Source organism: Colletotrichum abscissum, assembly GCF_030869225.1.
Source record: "Colletotrichum abscissum strain IMI 504890 chromosome Unknown Scaffold_49.1, whole genome shotgun sequence".
Taxonomy (NCBI): Eukaryota; Fungi; Ascomycota; class Sordariomycetes; order Glomerellales; family Glomerellaceae; genus Colletotrichum; species Colletotrichum abscissum.
The window spans coordinates 124,245-141,114 of record NW_026850420.1 but is presented as its reverse complement, the minus strand read 5'-3'; the positions used below and the strand labels follow the sequence as shown (position 1 = coordinate 141,114).

At 54.0% G+C, this 16,870-nt stretch overlaps 8 protein-coding genes across 8 annotated transcripts; 4 read left to right on the top strand and 4 right to left on the bottom strand.

Annotated features, from left to right (window-relative positions):
- Window positions 1–193: 193 nt before the first annotated feature.
- CABS01_13934 (uncharacterized protein) lies at window positions 194–1,801 on the bottom strand (the record flags this gene model as incomplete). The annotated part of the gene is made up of 1 exon (XM_060547275.1): window positions 194–1,801. One exon carries the CDS (start codon window positions 1,799–1,801, stop codon window positions 194–196), a length of 1,608 nt encoding a protein of 535 aa, XP_060394388.1.
- Window positions 1,802–2,764: 963 nt separating this feature from the next.
- Window positions 2,765–3,874, top strand: CABS01_13933 (uncharacterized protein; the record flags this gene model as incomplete). The annotated part of the gene is made up of 1 exon (XM_060547274.1): window positions 2,765–3,874. The coding sequence occupies one exon, from the start codon at window positions 2,765–2,767 to the stop codon at window positions 3,872–3,874; it is 1,110 nt and encodes a 369-aa protein (XP_060394387.1).
- Window positions 3,875–6,694: 2,820 nt separating this feature from the next.
- On the bottom strand, window positions 6,695–7,060 carry CABS01_13932 (uncharacterized protein; the record flags this gene model as incomplete). Its single annotated transcript, XM_060547273.1, has 1 exon — window positions 6,695–7,060. One exon carries the CDS (start codon window positions 7,058–7,060, stop codon window positions 6,695–6,697), a length of 366 nt encoding a protein of 121 aa, XP_060394386.1.
- A 568-nt stretch (window positions 7,061–7,628) lies between these two features.
- CABS01_13931 (uncharacterized protein) lies at window positions 7,629–8,174 on the top strand (the record flags this gene model as incomplete). Its single annotated transcript, XM_060547272.1, has 1 exon — window positions 7,629–8,174. One exon carries the CDS (start codon window positions 7,629–7,631, stop codon window positions 8,172–8,174), a length of 546 nt encoding a protein of 181 aa, XP_060394385.1.
- Window positions 8,175–8,274: 100 nt separating this feature from the next.
- Window positions 8,275–9,778, bottom strand: CABS01_13930 (repair protein Rad1/Rec1/Rad17; the record flags this gene model as incomplete). Its single annotated transcript, XM_060547271.1, has 4 exons — window positions 8,275–9,085; window positions 9,151–9,318; window positions 9,529–9,583; window positions 9,640–9,778. The coding sequence occupies 4 exons, from the start codon at window positions 9,776–9,778 to the stop codon at window positions 8,275–8,277; spliced, it is 1,173 nt and encodes a 390-aa protein (XP_060394384.1).
- Window positions 9,779–10,184: 406 nt separating this feature from the next.
- Window positions 10,185–11,542, top strand: CABS01_13929 (uncharacterized protein; the record flags this gene model as incomplete). Its single annotated transcript, XM_060547270.1, has 3 exons — window positions 10,185–10,197; window positions 10,260–10,381; window positions 10,496–11,542. The coding sequence occupies 3 exons, from the start codon at window positions 10,185–10,187 to the stop codon at window positions 11,540–11,542; spliced, it is 1,182 nt and encodes a 393-aa protein (XP_060394383.1).
- Window positions 11,543–12,668: 1,126 nt separating this feature from the next.
- On the bottom strand, window positions 12,669–13,688 carry CABS01_13928 (uncharacterized protein; the record flags this gene model as incomplete). The annotated part of the gene is made up of 1 exon (XM_060547269.1): window positions 12,669–13,688. One exon carries the CDS (start codon window positions 13,686–13,688, stop codon window positions 12,669–12,671), a length of 1,020 nt encoding a protein of 339 aa, XP_060394382.1.
- A 1,621-nt stretch (window positions 13,689–15,309) lies between these two features.
- Window positions 15,310–16,061, top strand: CABS01_13927 (uncharacterized protein; the record flags this gene model as incomplete). The annotated part of the gene is made up of 2 exons (XM_060547268.1): window positions 15,310–15,770; window positions 15,830–16,061. 2 exons carry the CDS (start codon window positions 15,310–15,312, stop codon window positions 16,059–16,061), a joined length of 693 nt encoding a protein of 230 aa, XP_060394381.1.
- Window positions 16,062–16,870: the final 809 nt, after the last annotated feature.

The window sequence follows — 16,870 nt, the reverse complement described above, 5'->3', positions numbered from 1 at the left end:
CTGTTTGACAGAAGTTCACTTTGGTGATCTTCTTCGGCAAAGGAGACGTCAGTTTCCATGGGATACCGACAGAGGATGAGAGAGGGATTCACAACGCCAGACAAGGTAAGTTGGTTGTAACATTACAATACTACTTTAGATACCTAGGTATTCAATTTTACTCTAATCCTGATTCCGTGCCGGCAGATGTCGCTCAGTAAATGCCCGTAGCATAGACATTCTCCGCCTCCCATCGCAAGAAATCCCCGAGGTCGTGTCCCAAATTGTATCCCATAGGCACAACCTCGGGCTCCCCATCAGAACCTCTCATCATGACCAGGTCCATCATCGGACTAGGCGGCAGGCTTCCGATGCTCTCCCGGTTCTGCCGCTTGGGGTGCTGTTGCTGGCCCTCCATCGTCCACCGCCGAATGTTGCACCCTTGCGTCAGGAACTTGGACACGTTGACGTTGCCCTCGTTCCAGAACCCAGTAGGGTGCTCAGCCTTCACAGGAATGGGCAGGTCGCTGTCCCGCGAGACTCTGCCCAAGGACTTTGGCGAGCAGTCCACGGTGGACGCGCGGGACCTTTGTTGCAGCCGCCTCGTCGGCTCATCGGCGTCGCTGGTGAGCAGGCGACCGTGGCTATCGAAGCCGAAGCCGTCGAACCACGCTGTAAGGTCGGCAATCTCTTCGGCCTCTGTTCTCTGCAAAAAATCTGCGGGGTCTGAGAAGAGGTCGCCCGCGCCGCCGAGGATAGCCATCTGGAAGGCCGTCCAGTCGAGCGTATCATCGGGGTCGATTTTCAGCCCCTTGACGACTTCTGACTTGGGAAAACGTATGTTGCCGTGTTTGAAGGCTGAATGATTGAATGTGAATGATGTTGATGGGAAAAATACAAAGTCGTCTTCGTCAACGGGTGCGAATGTTCGTGCATGCCTGTTGCTGTGTTTTGCTGATTGGCCTCCCGCGTCGGGCGTGGTGACGACTACTTCGGGAATCGTCGGTAACAGCGGCGCCTGCGGCCTAGGAAGAAATCTCGCCGGGTTCTTTGCTGGTGGAGGAGGAGCAGCCTGCATCAGATCCTCAGCTTCGTATTCATCCTTGGACACAGGCTTCTTCCTCCGCGGCGACTTTTCTTTGAAAGACAAGTCTCGTAGTACACTTGGGTCGAGAAGGTCGGGTGGAGTCATAGCCTCAGAAGGCGTGATGGAGGTCTTTGCCCCAGCTGCTCCAATGCGGGAAAGGAGGTCTTGTAGGTGAAAGGGCTCAACGGGCGTCTCGCTTCCATCGGTGCTTACAGTCCTCAGAGTATCGCTCGATCGGCGTGGCTGTCCTTGAGACTCCCTCTCCACTCGTAGTGCATGAAGACGATCCGGTGTAAGAAGTTCATCAACTTCTACTTTACGAAAGAATTGTCCGGTGAGGATGTCGGCTACATCTTCTCCCAGCTGCCACCGGGCAGACTTCTTCGATCTCATCTTGACCCGTTTTGATTTTTTTGACTTTTGTCTCCTCGGCTTCGAGGCAGATGATACCGAGGTGCTCAGCGATGGAGGAGGCAGCGCTGGGGTGCTGTTTCGAGACTGTAGACCCAGCAGTGGAAGGCTTGGTGAGTCAGGCTTCGCCGTGTTAGGAGGGGTTGGTGATGTCGACCCGGAGCCCGTCTCGATATGTGACGGGAAAGTTGAAACGGCCGTCTTCGCTTCTTCGATTGCTGTTCCTACGGCCTTGAAGGCTTCATCGGTTTCTCTGATGAGTTGCTGGACATTGAGGGACCAGCGGTCCAAGTCGTCGTCTTCTGGGGTAGGTGGAGGGGTCATGGTCTCTCTGAGCGCGGGATGTTCTGATAGATCTATGTCGCCAGCCTCTTGAGCCTTGATGACCGCTTCTGTCGACAGTGGTCTGGGCTTTCTGCTTGGAGGTGGTGATAGAGGGGAGATGCAGAGGTGTCGACGTTCGGCGAGACGTTTCGGGGCCGTTGATCGAGAGGGCCTCTCTTGGAGTCGAGGGGAACAAAGAGTGCCATAGCTGGTGTTGGTCGAGGATGTGTCTGTATAACACTCGCAACTGCACAAAGAACTCGACGACGAATGTGGTGATCCCTGTGGGCAAGATGGCCCCTCTGTCGGTATCCTCTTGATGCTTTGTGTTCTTCGTACGAGCGTCTCCTCCCTCGATGGTCTTCTGGGCTTGGGGTTGGATGGACGCCTGACTGGCGCCCAAGACTTTGATTTTTGTTGTTTCCTTCGAGACTTGAACAGTGAAATATCCTCGCTTCCAACAGAGTCTCCGGAATGACGGCGCTCATCTATCATCTGAGACCGGCGAGGTGAGATAAGCCTCCGTATGCTAAAGCTCGACCGAGACATCCTGTCGAATACTTGGGCGTACAAAGGGAATTCATGCAGCAGTTCAAGAACAGTATGGGTTCACCACGTCTAGTACATGCCATATATGATAATACGAAAGGGGAGGGGAGGGAATATCTTGCAGTCCTTAACGAGTGACGTGACTGGGAAGGAGATCCATGACCGGGGGAATGAGCCCAAGGACAAAGGGGGAAGGAATAATAGATGCCATCTGGAGACATGGGCAGAGACCGAGGACTGGCTTGTATGTATGTTGTTCTGGATCTGCGCGTAGGACAAACAAAAGCAAGCGAGTCGGGGCCATCTTGGACCAGCTGATGATTGTGCCCGTACCCAATACAGTACCTATCATGGTCGGATTGGGGGTGTTAGTCAGGGAGACTATCAGCTTGGGATGGGCAGATCTACTTACCCATGGACAATGACAGGTGGAGGGTGGTAATGGAAGTGGTCGTGTGTGTGTGTGGTGCGGTGCGGTGCTGTGTATGCATGTTGCGGCGGTGCAAAAAGCCAACCTGGCCCCTGTCTGGTCGTGCAGGCAAACTGCGTGAGAGCGGAGGCTGCAGAGTCGTGTCTTGTCAGTCCGGCCGGGGGTTGCTCGCTGCCCGGCTCCCGTTATTTTGGTATTCAGCCATTGGTTATGTCTGTGGGTTGCTATTACTGGCTTTTGTGACTTTCAAAAGTACAATTCTTCTCGAGGGGGGGCGGGAGACTTCTCCGGAGGGATCTTGGGGTGGTAGGCGGCCCCAGAAGGAGGGTGGCATCGCATCTGTTCATCGCCGGCCTTTCCAGCGTGAGATATGTGATTGTTGCGAACAAATGAATCCATATTGCTTTGCTGTTATGTTTGGAACACCTTGTCGCCCTCTTCAATCTCGTCTTCCATGTTTCCCTCTCCAGTCCCATCGAGCATCGTGCAGTCAGCCTTATGAAGTGATTGACAGCGAAGCCATCGAGACAATATGGAACATCGTGGCCGGCACAGAGCGCGGGATTCAGCAGGATTCGCTCCATCTTACTATTGGCGCTGGTCGTCGTACTAAACGACAAACCATCGGTCAGCTGCATTCTAGAGCGAGATGCAACTCGATAGAAGTCCTCGCCGTACGACGACGCGGGCGGCGACGTGCAGAGAGGAGCAACCAGTTGGATGTAATCCGGCCCGTAACCCTGGCACCTACTTGCCAGCCACGACCGAGGGTTTTGCGAAAGCTCGAAAGTAACGAAAGCAGGAGAAATAGCAAGCTGTTCAACGTCCTGACAAGGAAAACGACGGCTGGTGCCCAGAGAGCACAACATATTGCCAGCGGAAAATGTCGAAACGGTAACAGCTCGCTCCCAGGAAAGCCATGGAACCGGGCCGTGCCCTGCTCGCCTGGGGTAGCTAGGATTGACCGGCCATGCCGCAATCTCGAGAATGAAAAGTCGGTGGTTGCCAGCGAACCGCTGACCGATGACGATCTTCCAGATGGATGCCCTCAAGTGCCGAGTCTCACCTCACTCTCACCGACCGGCGACCGGTAAGCACTTGCTTGGCCGCAGTTGAGACAGCAGCGACTCGCTGCTTCCAACGAGTGACTATTCCCGTATCTTCCAGGTTGGTGTGGGCAGCGCAGCCCTCTAGGACAAGCTGCAGGAAATCAGTCCCTCATCGAGGGGCCCTGAACCCGAACAATCCAGATTCCAGGTAGGGAACTGACGGGGCAAGGCAATCCCCAGGCTCGCCAGTGTCAATCATTCGGCATTATCCGCGTCCACCGGACGCACGCCGAGAAGATGCAGAGCCTCTAGTACCGAACGAGGGGTAGGACGCGAATCGATACTGCCGGGGGATACGACGCGGAACTTGGAAGATGGAGACGTTGGCCTCCAGGCCACGTTCTCCTGCGTATTCCCGCTGACGCGATGTGGGAATGGATGAGTATTGAGGGGTGGGTTGTTTCAGGAAACAGCATGCGTTCGAGGACAGGAAGAGAATCTTCACCCATCACAGGCTGAAATGGGCTTTGTGGATGTCCCCGAGTCTGCAGAGTCTTCTCATCCACCGTTTGTTAGTCAGACAGGCCAAGCGGGCGTGGCCAAGCTGACGAAGGGGGGGGGGGGGGGCTGAAGACTGCTTCTCTTAGTCTTTCGCCATCCTCTCTCCCGGCGGCCGTAAACGGGCAAGCAGAATATCAACCGGTGACGTCCATCGTACATGGCATGCCGATGTTGGTTGGCTGGCTCGTCGGCCAAGGCGGTGATGAAGAAGCAAAGGGTTCGTGTTCGTTACCGTCCAGTAGCCAGTCCAGCTGATTTGTGGTGGCTAAGTTGTGCGGTTGCCAACCACCTAACCAAGGTTCAGTTGCGTTGCGAATAAGTTGGGCATGGGCTCTTAGCGGCCGCTCATAAGGTAGATTGCCCCCACAGTTGCCCGCCAGCTGACATCTAAACTGAGTTGAACTTGCCAGGGCGCCCTGCTCTCTCTCTCTTTCTCTTTTTCTGGTCCCTGACATGCCGGCCAACACCCACGCGCAACACAAACACCAGAGACACCATTAACCTTCCTGGCCCTTGCAAGATCTCATATTTGTGCCCTGAACTAGCCATTCAGTCTGGGGGCCGCGGCGGCTGCGGAGGGCTGCCGTTGGTCTTGGATCCTTCAAGCTGTCGTTGGAAAACCTGGCTGTTCTGAGAAGAATCAGGCGAGCCAACTGCCCATTTCCACTCTCGTCTGCCAACCAGCACCACCGCATTCAAACAAAGAAAACGTTTGCTCTTTTCTTCTGCACTTTTCAAGACCACTGAACAAACCTTGCCTCACTTGATCTCTGCTGTTTCGCCCCAGGCGCGATTGCCGCACAACTTCAACCCTCCAACAACTCTGCTCGATTCTTCATTTTTGACTTCTTTTCTGGGAAAACAGGCCTTGGTTGACCTTGCCTAAAGACCGTTGAGAGTCAGGAAGCGAGTAATACACCTAAGCTCTACCAGGCCAAGGCCAAGACAAGACAGCCTTAGAAGGCTAGCCGTTCTATTTCCGACCTCACGAATGGCACCTTGAGCCGGCAGCTTCTGCCCTCCTGCTACCAAAAAAAAAAACCCCTGTCCTTCTAAACCCCCTGCCATCCGCCCGCCCGCGTTATATTGAATGCCCCTCGAGGTTGGCGGTTCGCATTACACTTACAATGGGAGCTGAGACATCGTGGTTCGTTCTCTCCAGCTTCCCTGAGGCAGGCTTGCTTTTTCCTTTCGAGTCTTTTTCTATTTCATGTAGAAAAGCTGTCGGCCTCGGTGATTTCTGGCCCCATGTCCTCCACCCTGGCTGATAAACCCCATATCTATCGTCTGCCGTCCCGTCCGTATTTTCCATGGATTTCCCATGGTGCTCCTGCTGTTCAGTGCGTGTGGCCCGTGGAGCCCGTACGGACGTAAACACGCACAAAGCCCCAACTTGGCATCATTCGATTCTCCTCAGCAGCTCAGGACACTCTCTAGTCTTTGGGTTTACCTCCTAGATCCGATCCTGCCGAGAAAAGGTCCGCAATGGAAGTAATATAATGATTCTTAAGGGTGGAGACTGCATACGGACGTACAGTATTACAGATCGACGTGCGCAAAGGCACGATGAGGTCCGTCAGTGGCGGCAGAGAGAGGGCCTGCCTGCCTTGCCAAATGCCAATTTAAGGTACGATTGCAACTAGACCCTCGTCTCTTTCGGCCGGTCAGCGTCGGATTCGCGAGCCGCTGCCAAATCTGGCTCTTCAGTTGAGTTACGAGCATATACGGGCGGTGTGTCAGCACGGGAAAAGAGAGTCACGTTGGGAGGTTTTGATGTGAAAGGTGTTGGGTATTAATCTGATTGGCTCGGGCTGCCGAGTCCAAATCTTGCTATTAGTTGCGCGATGTCGCGTCGCTAGCATCTCATCCTTCTAACCTCATCCCGACTCTACGGCCCTTGTGTTGGCCTTTTTTATCTAGTAGATGATGATTCCTTCTACAAAAAAGAATATAGGCTCAATTCGTGGCCTATTCCTGGACGTCTTCCAACCGCCCAAACTTTCTATCCTTGCCAAGTGGCAAAAGGCGAGCAAGCGCCGTTGATAATGACTGCATACGAGTGCGTCGATAATCATTCGAAATAGGAATGATCGGGTAAATAATGTTATTTGACTCAAGGGAAGAATATGGTAGTGAGCTGGTATAGTCTACCATCTTGATGGACTCTTTGGAACGTCGTAGTCTGACGACATGGGGCCTCCTGGAGGAGGCCGAGTCCAAGAATGGTAACTTTCCGGGTATCGAATGTTGTATTTTTGTAATTTTTGTTGTTTGCATGATCGGTCATCCGAGATCGGTGATTCTTCACATAATCTCGCTTTGCTTGCGGATCTCCTTGGAGGTAGTCGTCTTCATGAACGACTTGGCCGCGTGGCGGGGCACGTAAGCGGCCTGCTTCGGCTGGTCACCCATGAGTGACTCTTGCTCCTCCATGGTGCCCATCGACGTCAAAGAGGCCAAGGAGCCGCTCCGGCTGTTGGAGCCCAAGCGCGAGGACAGGGAGAAGGTGGCAGACCGAGGCGAAGACGGGGCCGACGAAGAGGCAGTAGAGGAAGAAGAGGTGGAGGAGCGGCGACCGGGCTTGAAGGCATCGAGCCAGGAGCCGACGTGCTTCTTGGACCACATTGGGAATGAGTAATCGACGATTCCGAAGGATCCAGGGGTGTTCATTGAAGGGAGTCTGGGAGAATGTAGTCAACAAGGACTATTGTTTGAGTTTTGTGATTGTTGGAAAAGGCGTTGAGAGCGTTGTGCTGCTGAGAACGGAAAGCGGGATGGATGGGCGGGTTGGACCACGATGTTTTAAAGACACGAGAGCAAAGAGATGAGTCTGAGATTGGTGATGGCGAACAAAAGAGCAGCCACGCGGGAGGATCGAATTGTCAGATGGACGGGATAGATCGAAGCCGAAAGGATGGTGGGATTTTCGAGAGGCGTTCAAAGGAAAGTTGAGAAAAGTGCTGTAGGGAAAAATAAGATGGAGCTACAACCACCACAAGTCGAAGGATAGGATATTTAGTTCAGGACCGGTTCACGATGGTACGTCCGCAAAAGGCAGAAGCGGAGCAGGATGCTTCCGCAAGCGGACGAGAGATATATCTACCGGGTGGGAAGAGAGAGAGCGGGGAGGGCGACATGGGCAAAAAATGTGGCCACTGTCAACACACACACGCACGCTGACTGACAATGCCCATGATGGGATCAGGAACGACAAAGATTCCAGCCAACATGCCCACGCATGCCCCCGCGCAGTCCGCGCAGCCTCTGCGCATACCTCAGCCCGACTGAGACATCAACAAGTCCGTCGCAACGCCCCGTCAACGCCCTTGCTGTTTCCGAACAAATTCCTCACGGCTACATTTCTGCCTCGGCCGGCCCATTGTGTAAGCCCCGGCCTGCTGGGAACAGGCTTGCCAGTTCTCGCTGTCCGGCTCCACGGTGGCTTGGCCGATGGCTGGAATGCTGCGAGAGGAATGGACGTTCACACCAAGCGCGTCATGTTCTCTCAAGAGCCATCACATCCCGCAGGACAGGCCTCTACCAAAGGCAAAAGCCACAAGGCTCCCGCGATCGATGCTGTTGGCAGCAGACCGGCGTGAAGACCGTGGGTCAACAGCCGGGCTGTCATTCTCAAGGGAGGCGCACATGGCGTATATGCGGACTGGGAGCCAAATTCTTCAAGGAAAGGCTAGCGCTACACATTGTTCGCCCTAGCTTCGGGAATGCAGCACGGCCTATTGTCAAAGTTGACGCAAGCGGAAGGTATGCGAAAAGCCAGAGATAGCAACGAAAAACTCGAACCCGTTGCGATACCGGTAACCCTGGGAAAATTCCATTATCATTCATCTATGCGCTAGGGCATTGGGGGACCCCGTTGCCTTGAATTACTCATCCTCATCCTGTCCCTCTTCGTCCTCGTCGTCCTCGTGCGTGATGAATGGCACAAATCGAAAGTCCAAGAAGCTGACCCCGCCGCCCTCCACCTCGACCATGAATTGCAAACTCAGAACGCCTTGGGCATCCCCGCGGAAGCTAATTTTGCTAGCAATCCGCATCGCCTCGCTCGAAGACTTGATCAGATCGAATTTGTAGGTCTGGGTCCATCGATCCTGGATCGAAAAGGTCTCCAGTAGCTCGCGGCCTTTGGCGAAGTCCACGCTGGACGACCCCAGGTCGCCAGCACCGGAAAGGGAAAGGTAGGGTTGATTCTTCGAGGCTGATATGGTTAGGCGGCTGGGGCCGGTGGGTGCAAGCTCGGCCAAGGCGTCAAGAAGGTAGCGTGCCTGCATAATGATTTTGAAAGACAGGTTTTCCCGGTCAAAGGGTATCTCCTCTGGGATTTCCGGCAGATAGGTTGTGAGGCTAGCGGTAGTCTTGACCCCGCTCTCCTCGATGATAATGTTGAATTGGCCGCCCTCTTCGGTATATACCAGGCTACAAGTCCCGCCAATTCCCAGAGTCTGGTTACTAAACGCATCTGGTCGGTAATTGCGGAGATTACTGCGGTACGGGTCCTGCTCGGCCTTTTGCGTGCGCGTCGCAATGTCCACGGCGCCGAAAATCTGAAGCGTCTCGAGAAGTGCTGGGAGTGTGATTTGAAAGTTGGGCAATGGCTCGTCCTCCGCAAGATTCAGAGAGTAGGACGTAAATAGTTTCTTGTCGAGGAAGGCAGTACCTAGACGATTGTCAGTCATCCTGTCCACTACAAATACCGGTCGCCAAACTTGCCTTGCATAACCCTAGACAGATCGGCAGCAAACCTGATGCCATCTTCCTGGAGTTGAACATGGACCTTGTTGGAGAAGCTGATGGTCCTCAGCAACTGGTAGAGCGGTCTCGCCGAGCTGGCCACAGCGCGGAACAGCGGCTGCGGTACCGCACTGGGTTGGGGAAGAGCAGCCGACATGACTTCTACTGGCGCTGCAGAGCTGTGTATTTGAAAGTCACCCGATATGGAGAGATTGGTGAAATGGAAGTTCTTGGTTGTTTTCTAAAGTACAAGGTCGCCGCCGACTCGAAAAGCTTCTTGGGGTATCTTAGACGTAGACTCCGACCGCGCAGAACATGTATACCGTGCCGAATCTAAGTACGATATTAGTACAGGACCTCGACTGGGAAATGAAGGCCGTCTGGCTTACGCAATTGCAGCTGAGGCAGGCACGCCAAGCGCTGTGATGTTGATGAAGGAACGGTCTGCATTGCGATATTAGGCGATGAGTTTCGAACGAAGGTGCTCGAACAAAGCTTACTCAGAGCGAAGAAACCAGTGATACCAACACCAATGAGGAGAAGAAGGAACGCAATGAAGAATTGGGAATCCTTGGCGACGGCGGGTTGGAACGGCGTGCTAGCAGCAGCTTGCCAGACCTCAAGCAACGAGGAGTCCATCTGCTGATCGGGGAGAAGACAATTGATTGTTCTTTCGTGTCTAAGTCGTTTGCGTCGATGTCGCAGAAGGTGGTCCGGACCGTTGAACAAGGCTTGCACAGAGTCGTGAATGTCCAGATGTATCCGGAGAGTGCTGTCAATGGGAGATCATGAAGCGCGGGTTGTAGCTTCCCCCAAACGTGTTCTGAGCTCCAAAGGGTCCCACCGTGAATTGTGGCCTGAACCAGAAAGGGCTTAGCTCAATCCCACTTTCCCCTTGTGCATCGACCCACTCGGCGCCATCCGGCAACGGAGAAACGGCAGAGCCTAGCGCGGCATGTCATCAACCATCCAGGAACCACCTCGACATCATCCATCGACAAGGTTCATCGAAATAGGCCTGCGAAGGCTCGCGATCGAGGTCAAAATGAAGGAAGAGAGTAAGTCGCATGGTCGCTGATTCAACATATGACCTTAGGCACGCGCTAATATCGCGTCACAGCCACGAAGCGCAAGGCTGAGGAGGAGCCGTCCTCCCCGATCGCGAATAAACGGGTCAAGCACAATGAGTCGGCCGAACCAGAAAAGAAGCCGGCAATGAAGCCCATCCCCTTCCCCGAAAAGGTGAGCTCTACTCCTCAAACTGCGTCGCGACCATCGCACAGTTGATGCCCGCTACGCGCTCTCCATGCGCGTCGTCCACCTAGACCCGCCGAAGCTGACCATGATTTGCGACAGCCCGCCGTCATCGAAGAGCGCACCGGCGAGATCGAGTTCCGGGTAGTCAACAACGACAACGAGCGCGAATCCCTCATCATCCTCACCGGCCTCAAATGCATCTTCCAAAAGCAGCTCCCCAAGATGCCGAAAGACTACATCGCGCGACTCGTCTACGACCGGACCCACTTGTCCATCGCGATCGTCAAGAAGCCCCTCGAGGTCGTCGGCGGCATCACCTACCGCCCCTTCAAAGGTCGCCAGTTCGCCGAAATCGTCTTCTGCGCCATTAGTTCTGATCAGCAGGTTAAGGGATACGGCGCGCATCTCATGTCCCACTTGAAGGACTATGTCAAGGCGACCAGCGACGTGATGCACTTCCTCACGTATGCTGACAACTATGCCATCGGATACTTCAAAAAGCAAGGTTTCACCAAAGAGATCACGCTGGATAAGAGCGTATGGATGGGTTACATCAAGGATTATGAGGGCGGTACGATCATGCAGTGTTCAATGCTGCCCCGCATCCGATATCTCGAAATGGGCCGCATGCTCTTGAAGCAAAAGGAGTGCGTCCAGGCCAAAATCCGCGCCTATTCGAAATCGCACATCGTCCACGCTCCGCCAAAAGAATGGAAGTCTGGCGCCAAGCCAATCGACCCGCTCACCATCAGCGCCATCCGCGCATCAGGCTGGTCGCCCGATATGGACGAGCTCGCCCGCCAGCCCCGCCACGGTCCCAACTACAACCAGCTTCTCCACCTCCTCAACGACCTGCAGAACCACCAGTCTGCCTGGCCCTTCCTCGTGCCCGTCAACAAGGACGACGTCGCCGATTACTACGAAGTTATCAAGGAACCCATGGATCTTAGTACGATGGAGACCAAACTCGAAGCAGATCAGTACGCAACGCCGGAGGACTTTATCAGGGATGCCAAGCTCGTCTTCGACAACTGTCGCAAGTACAATAACGAGTCTACGCCGTATGCGAAGAGCGCCAACAAGCTGGAGAAGTACATGTGGCAGCAGATCAAGGCCATACCCGAGTGGTCTCACCTCGAGCCGTAGAAGGGCTCGATGAGACCCGGGAAGGGCGATCCAAGGCATGTGACGCCGCAGCAAGAAACCCCAAAGGTTACCGAAAATCCTTCGGGGGGGTTGAGGCGGCGGTCGCATAGGGTGCGTCGTGTGTCGTAGGGCTTGGTTGGTCACGAAGTAAGTGCAGCGAAAAGAAAAATATCGGATTGGGGCGGGTTTGAAGCTTCAAGGAGTTGGCGTTGGGTGGCGACTGTACTTTTCTCTACTCGATAAGGGACTATCAGATAGAGCTTTCCGGAAGATTACCAGCAGTGTGCTTCTAGTCAGGTCGGGTCGTGGCGTTCGGGAAAGGCCGCGAGGCTGCTATGTCAAGCCAACGACTGAATTGAAATGTTTTACCAAAAAGCCGCATCCCTCAATCGCATCTGAATCATCTCCACGAGCATGAGACTTTTACTGACATGGCATGTTGTACACGTAGGGAGGTAATCGAGCAGGGTTGTCACCAAAATTAGCACTTTTATAACTAAGGTCTCTTAGTTAGATACAAACGGCCTCCCTGGAAGCGGGCCTCAAAATGCAGAGAGTTCTCGTTTCCTCATAATTTCTTGTGCTCGCTCATCCAATCCCTTGCAATCCCACAGAAGCATAAGAGCAATCCTTCCAACGCCGTATGGGGGAATAACCGAGTGATGTGTAGTGGGTAGTCGCCTTGTTGGGGCGATCCTCCCTTTGCCCAAAAACTCAAGGAACTCTAGTATTGAAAATTTTGAATCAGACTAAAGAAATCGCCTCTTCGACTGGAGATGCGGGTCGAGGCGTTCGAAGAAATCCAGCGGTATACCCGCTGCCGTGATCACGGAAGTCTCGGGTCTTCTCCGGTCGACAACGGGGCCCAGTTCCATATGTGGCTCCAAGTGCTTGGGTCGGAGTATACGAAAGTTGAAGGGTAAGGGCTGGCCCATAAAGCATGGTAAGCGTCGACATCAAACTCGCCGGTCAGCGGGTTTATGATCGGTCGATCTATTGTTGGTTGACGTCTGGTGGGCAACATAATCTCATGCACAGTTCGAGATAGCTCTTCCCCGCTTATCACATTCATTTGGTCAACGAATGTTTCATGCCCACGAGAGGGAACGTCAGGCGCCGAAACTTCCTAGGCCCCGGGTGCCTGTGCCGTCCTCTGCAAATTCGGGCTAGCTGCGCTGTCGCCGACAGGGAGCCGCAAATCCGAATATGTACGTCTCCAGTTTGAGATTCCGCCAATGTGATGTTCGTCAGTGCCTCTGCGTTCCCGTGCCGCATTGCGACTTGAAATAGAGGGCAAGCGAGGAGGTGCTGCAGTTTCCTCGCCACTGCTCGAGTTCTGGTTCTCAAGCGTACGGCGAATAATGTCGTGGAGGAAGTCGGGTATGTCTTGCCACTGACCAGCGCGAGCAGCGCTCAGCATGCGAGGGGGGAAGAGTGCTTGCGGCACAACTGCAACCGCTGCCGGATCAGCTCTCGATGGTGAGATGTCGTCGTTGGAGAGATATGGCAGCTCGCCACTTTCAATAACGTTCTTTAGCCACTGCTCCCATTCCTCGTCCAAGACCGTAGACATGTCTCCAGCCTCTCGTCGTGCTGCCCTCTCTCTCAATCGCTGGTTCAGAGCAACACCGACGCTCTCGAGTTCCTCGTCACTCTCTTCACCGTCCATGTCCTCGTCTCCAGGGTCGGTGGCATCATCTGTATCCACAGACCTTGATCGAGGGTTTCGAACCGGGGCCGCTGGACGATCTTCCGGCTCGATCCAGTCAGGGAATCCATCGCCGGCAGTATCTCTAATGGAGATGCCTTGTTCCTTCTCGTAGCGCTCCTTAGCCCATCTTGTGCCCTCCCATTTGGTCAAACCCGCAATCTCGTTAGGGGTCAGATGGAGGTTATCAAACGCTCGGAACAAGCGGCGGTGCCAGGTCCAACGACTCAGACGAATACGGTGGATGGGGTTGCAGTAATCCAAGCCCGGGTACTTGGCTTCTTGAGTATCGAGATGGCCGTAGAAGGAGTGAACCTCTTGACGAACCTCCAAAATCAGGCTGCGCTGCAAGAGAGCATGGAAATTTTGAGGGTCGCTCGCGCGAGGCTTGGGAAACATGTGCTCATAAACGAGCTGGTCAATGGGACGGCCCTTCATTTTCGGGATCGGCTGAGAAGAGTGGAATTTGCAGCTGAGTTTGGCGCAATAGGTGTGCAATCGGGTGGTATATTCGTAGCAGCTCGCAACAGATAAGACAAGCGTTGGTAACGCCGCCTCTGTACTGTGCTGTTGGTCCGCTCACAAATTGCCTGTGAAAGGTGGGAACTGATATGCGGCCGTGGAAGAAGTCGAGGCGTCTTCGTCAAGGCCGATGGAGGGGAAGTCGTAAAATTTGCCGTCGACCGGTTTCTTGAATCGTACGTCACGGCCAGAGAAAGAGGGGGGTTCGGGAAGGAGCTAGGGGCCGGGCTGTCGCTGTGTCGTCTGAAGAAGGGACTTCGAACGGTGAAGCGGTCTGCGCTTGAACGTAGGTTATTGTTGTTGTTGTCGTATTGGCGTGAAGGATGTTGAGGCCAAATTTCTTTTCCAACGAAGGGCAGTCGAAAAAGGGAAGAAGTCGTGAATATGGGAGAGTGTGAACGGGAAGAAGTCGGAACTCAGCGGCGAGAGGCGGGTAGGGTGGGAGGGCGAGGCAGGCGAGGCGAGGGTGTGTTGCGTGAGCGTTGGTGAGGTGTAATGGGGAATCCAGGTGCAGGGTGTGGATATTTGATCGTGGGGCCTTTCGAGTGGGACGTGGACGTGGGACGGGGATTCAGGCGCGGGCTCCTTCAAAAGAAGGTACGAAGACGAAGTACTGACAGAGTACCCCAACCTTGAGGTAAATAATAAATAGTGACTGAGATGGTGCCCTTTCCCCGGGTACGTCTGCTAGGTAAGGTGTGTGAGGTGTGTGCAGCGGCGACTGCGGCGACTGCGGTTGGAGTGTCAAAGGAGGGAAGGAGAAAAAAAACGGAAACAAAAACTAAGACTGGCACTGGAGAGCTGGGATTGGGACTAGAGGACTGGACTGTGGTGAACGGGGAATGCCTTGGCTGACAAAAATAAAACAGGAGGCACCACCTATCATCATCCCCTTCCCATCCTTCAAGAAAAACAACCTATCTGATAAATGACCAGCACCTTCCATGGTACCTTTAGGTAGGTATCTCGAGTCGAGAGTTCCCATCTCTTGATATTACTGGACCGTGCTAAGATTTTGGTGCCTGCTTCATATGCTACGCCTCATGGTCCGTAGCGCCTTCTCACCGTGCCTACCGCAATGCACCTTGCCTTATTCTCACGTACATGGCCCGAAATGGTAGCTCAGCGAAGGAACTGTCTGCACGCACGTACCTTGTATAGCTGGCAGCTTCCTATGATTGACTTTCTTGAGATCACATTAGGGATACCCTCAGACGTTGGATTCTGGAGGTTCACGGGCAGTCTTGCAAGGCCCCCGTCCCAAATCCTAAATGTCAATATGTCGGGCCAAATCGCGGACTTTGAGCCTTGAGATAAAATAGCCCCGCACTTCCATTCTCTCAGGTCTGTCACTGCTGTGCCCGGTACTTGGACCCCTAAGGTATCTTTCCTCCCGCCGCTTCGCTCGAGGTACCTCCATCCAACCACGGGTAAGCAAAGGTATATTTCCTTCTTCGGACTGAACATGCCGGAGCAGACTACTAGTACATTGCAATACCTAGTACACTACTCCGTACGCGACTACTACAACACAACAATGGTCACTGATTCGTTCTACACTTTTCAAGAGTCTATTGGTCGTGCAGGGCCTGGAACACGCGATCGTCAACCTCGATTCCGCCGTTGGGATGGTGGGCGCCTCGTTTTCTCGCAACCGGTCTTGCGTCTCTCAAGTTTCATACTGTCGCTTTCTCTACCTACACTACCGGTAGAGATGGCGGACTTTGGATTTGAGCTGTTAAAACAAGGCAAATCGGCCCCTCTGCCTCTCTGGGCCTGTCAAAAACCAGCAGCTGTCGGACAGGGGCAACCCGAGTCATTTTCCATCACACGCTGGAGCGACAATCCTTGGCCTATGACATCCGCATCGAGCCAACTCGTCGCTCAACCCGGGAAACCGCAACAGGACGGACCGAAATGGCGAACCCGGACATCACGGGTGCCTCCCATGCTCTACACTAGACCGACTGACAAAAGGTTGCTCATCTGCTTCCTGAGGTGCACAGGCTTCATCACCTCCCCTCTCACAAAAACCCCTCGCTGCATCACCACATCCTGCAGGGATTGAGGCCACCAAAGGTCAGATTCAGGCCTCGACCAAGACCTGCCGGACCTGACACAGGAGAAACCCGAGCCAACGGCGCGCTTCTTCGGCTGTCCTTCGCAAACACACACTCTTCCACTCCGCGACGGCCTGCGCACTTTGAACTTGCCATCAGCCTCCTTGTAATACCGCTTGCCCTATGGCCGCAAACCCCTCCGGCCATGGGCTCATCTGACCTCGACTGACCGCCTCGACTACACAGGCCCAACAGCCGCCTTACAAGCCCGTCCCCTACCGTCTCAGGAACAGGGGTCCTTTTCATCGCAGCCAATCACCTTTCCAAACCTCCCATCCCTGCGGTCATCCCGCCCTTCCCTGCCTCCGCTTCATGCATTCACGCCAAAATCTTCTCCTTCGCCCCATTCACTGCCATCCGCAATCTCACTGGTTCCATTCTTCTTCTTCAACGACCCTCAAGGCTTGGACCTCAATCTGCTCGGTGCAGAAGGAGAGAAAAAAGCATAGCTGCATTCTGGAGTTGCTGAGAATCTCCATCATATTATCTCCGTCAAAAATCGTATCGTCGAGCGGGTCCCGTTCGGCTGCATGTCACTCCCGAAGGATGCATGACGCTACATCTCCGAACGGGTTGCCGCTTTTTGGCGGAGCTTTTCGTCGCAAATAATTCTTTTCGGGTCCGTCTAAGCCTCGTCAGCGAGACCTGACTTTCCACAATATTAGACTGATTAAAGACCCAGAGGAATCCTATATCTCAGCATCGGGAGCGTCTTCACACGCTGCTTTTGTCCTATTAGTCTCAAGTGGCCCAAAGCTTAGTTCAAGCAAAAACCTGCAAACCTACAACCACTACTCCGCACACCCACATCGAGACTGCCGTGGCATTTGGCAGATCTCTTGGTTGTGGAATGCTTCCAATTCTGCCCCACACATCTTTTGTTGCGAAAGGCAGCTTCATCGGAACTCTGAGCGGGGGAGACAGCAGACGACACCTAGAAGCAGAACCCAATGGAGTGGCGAGGAAACCTCGTGATCG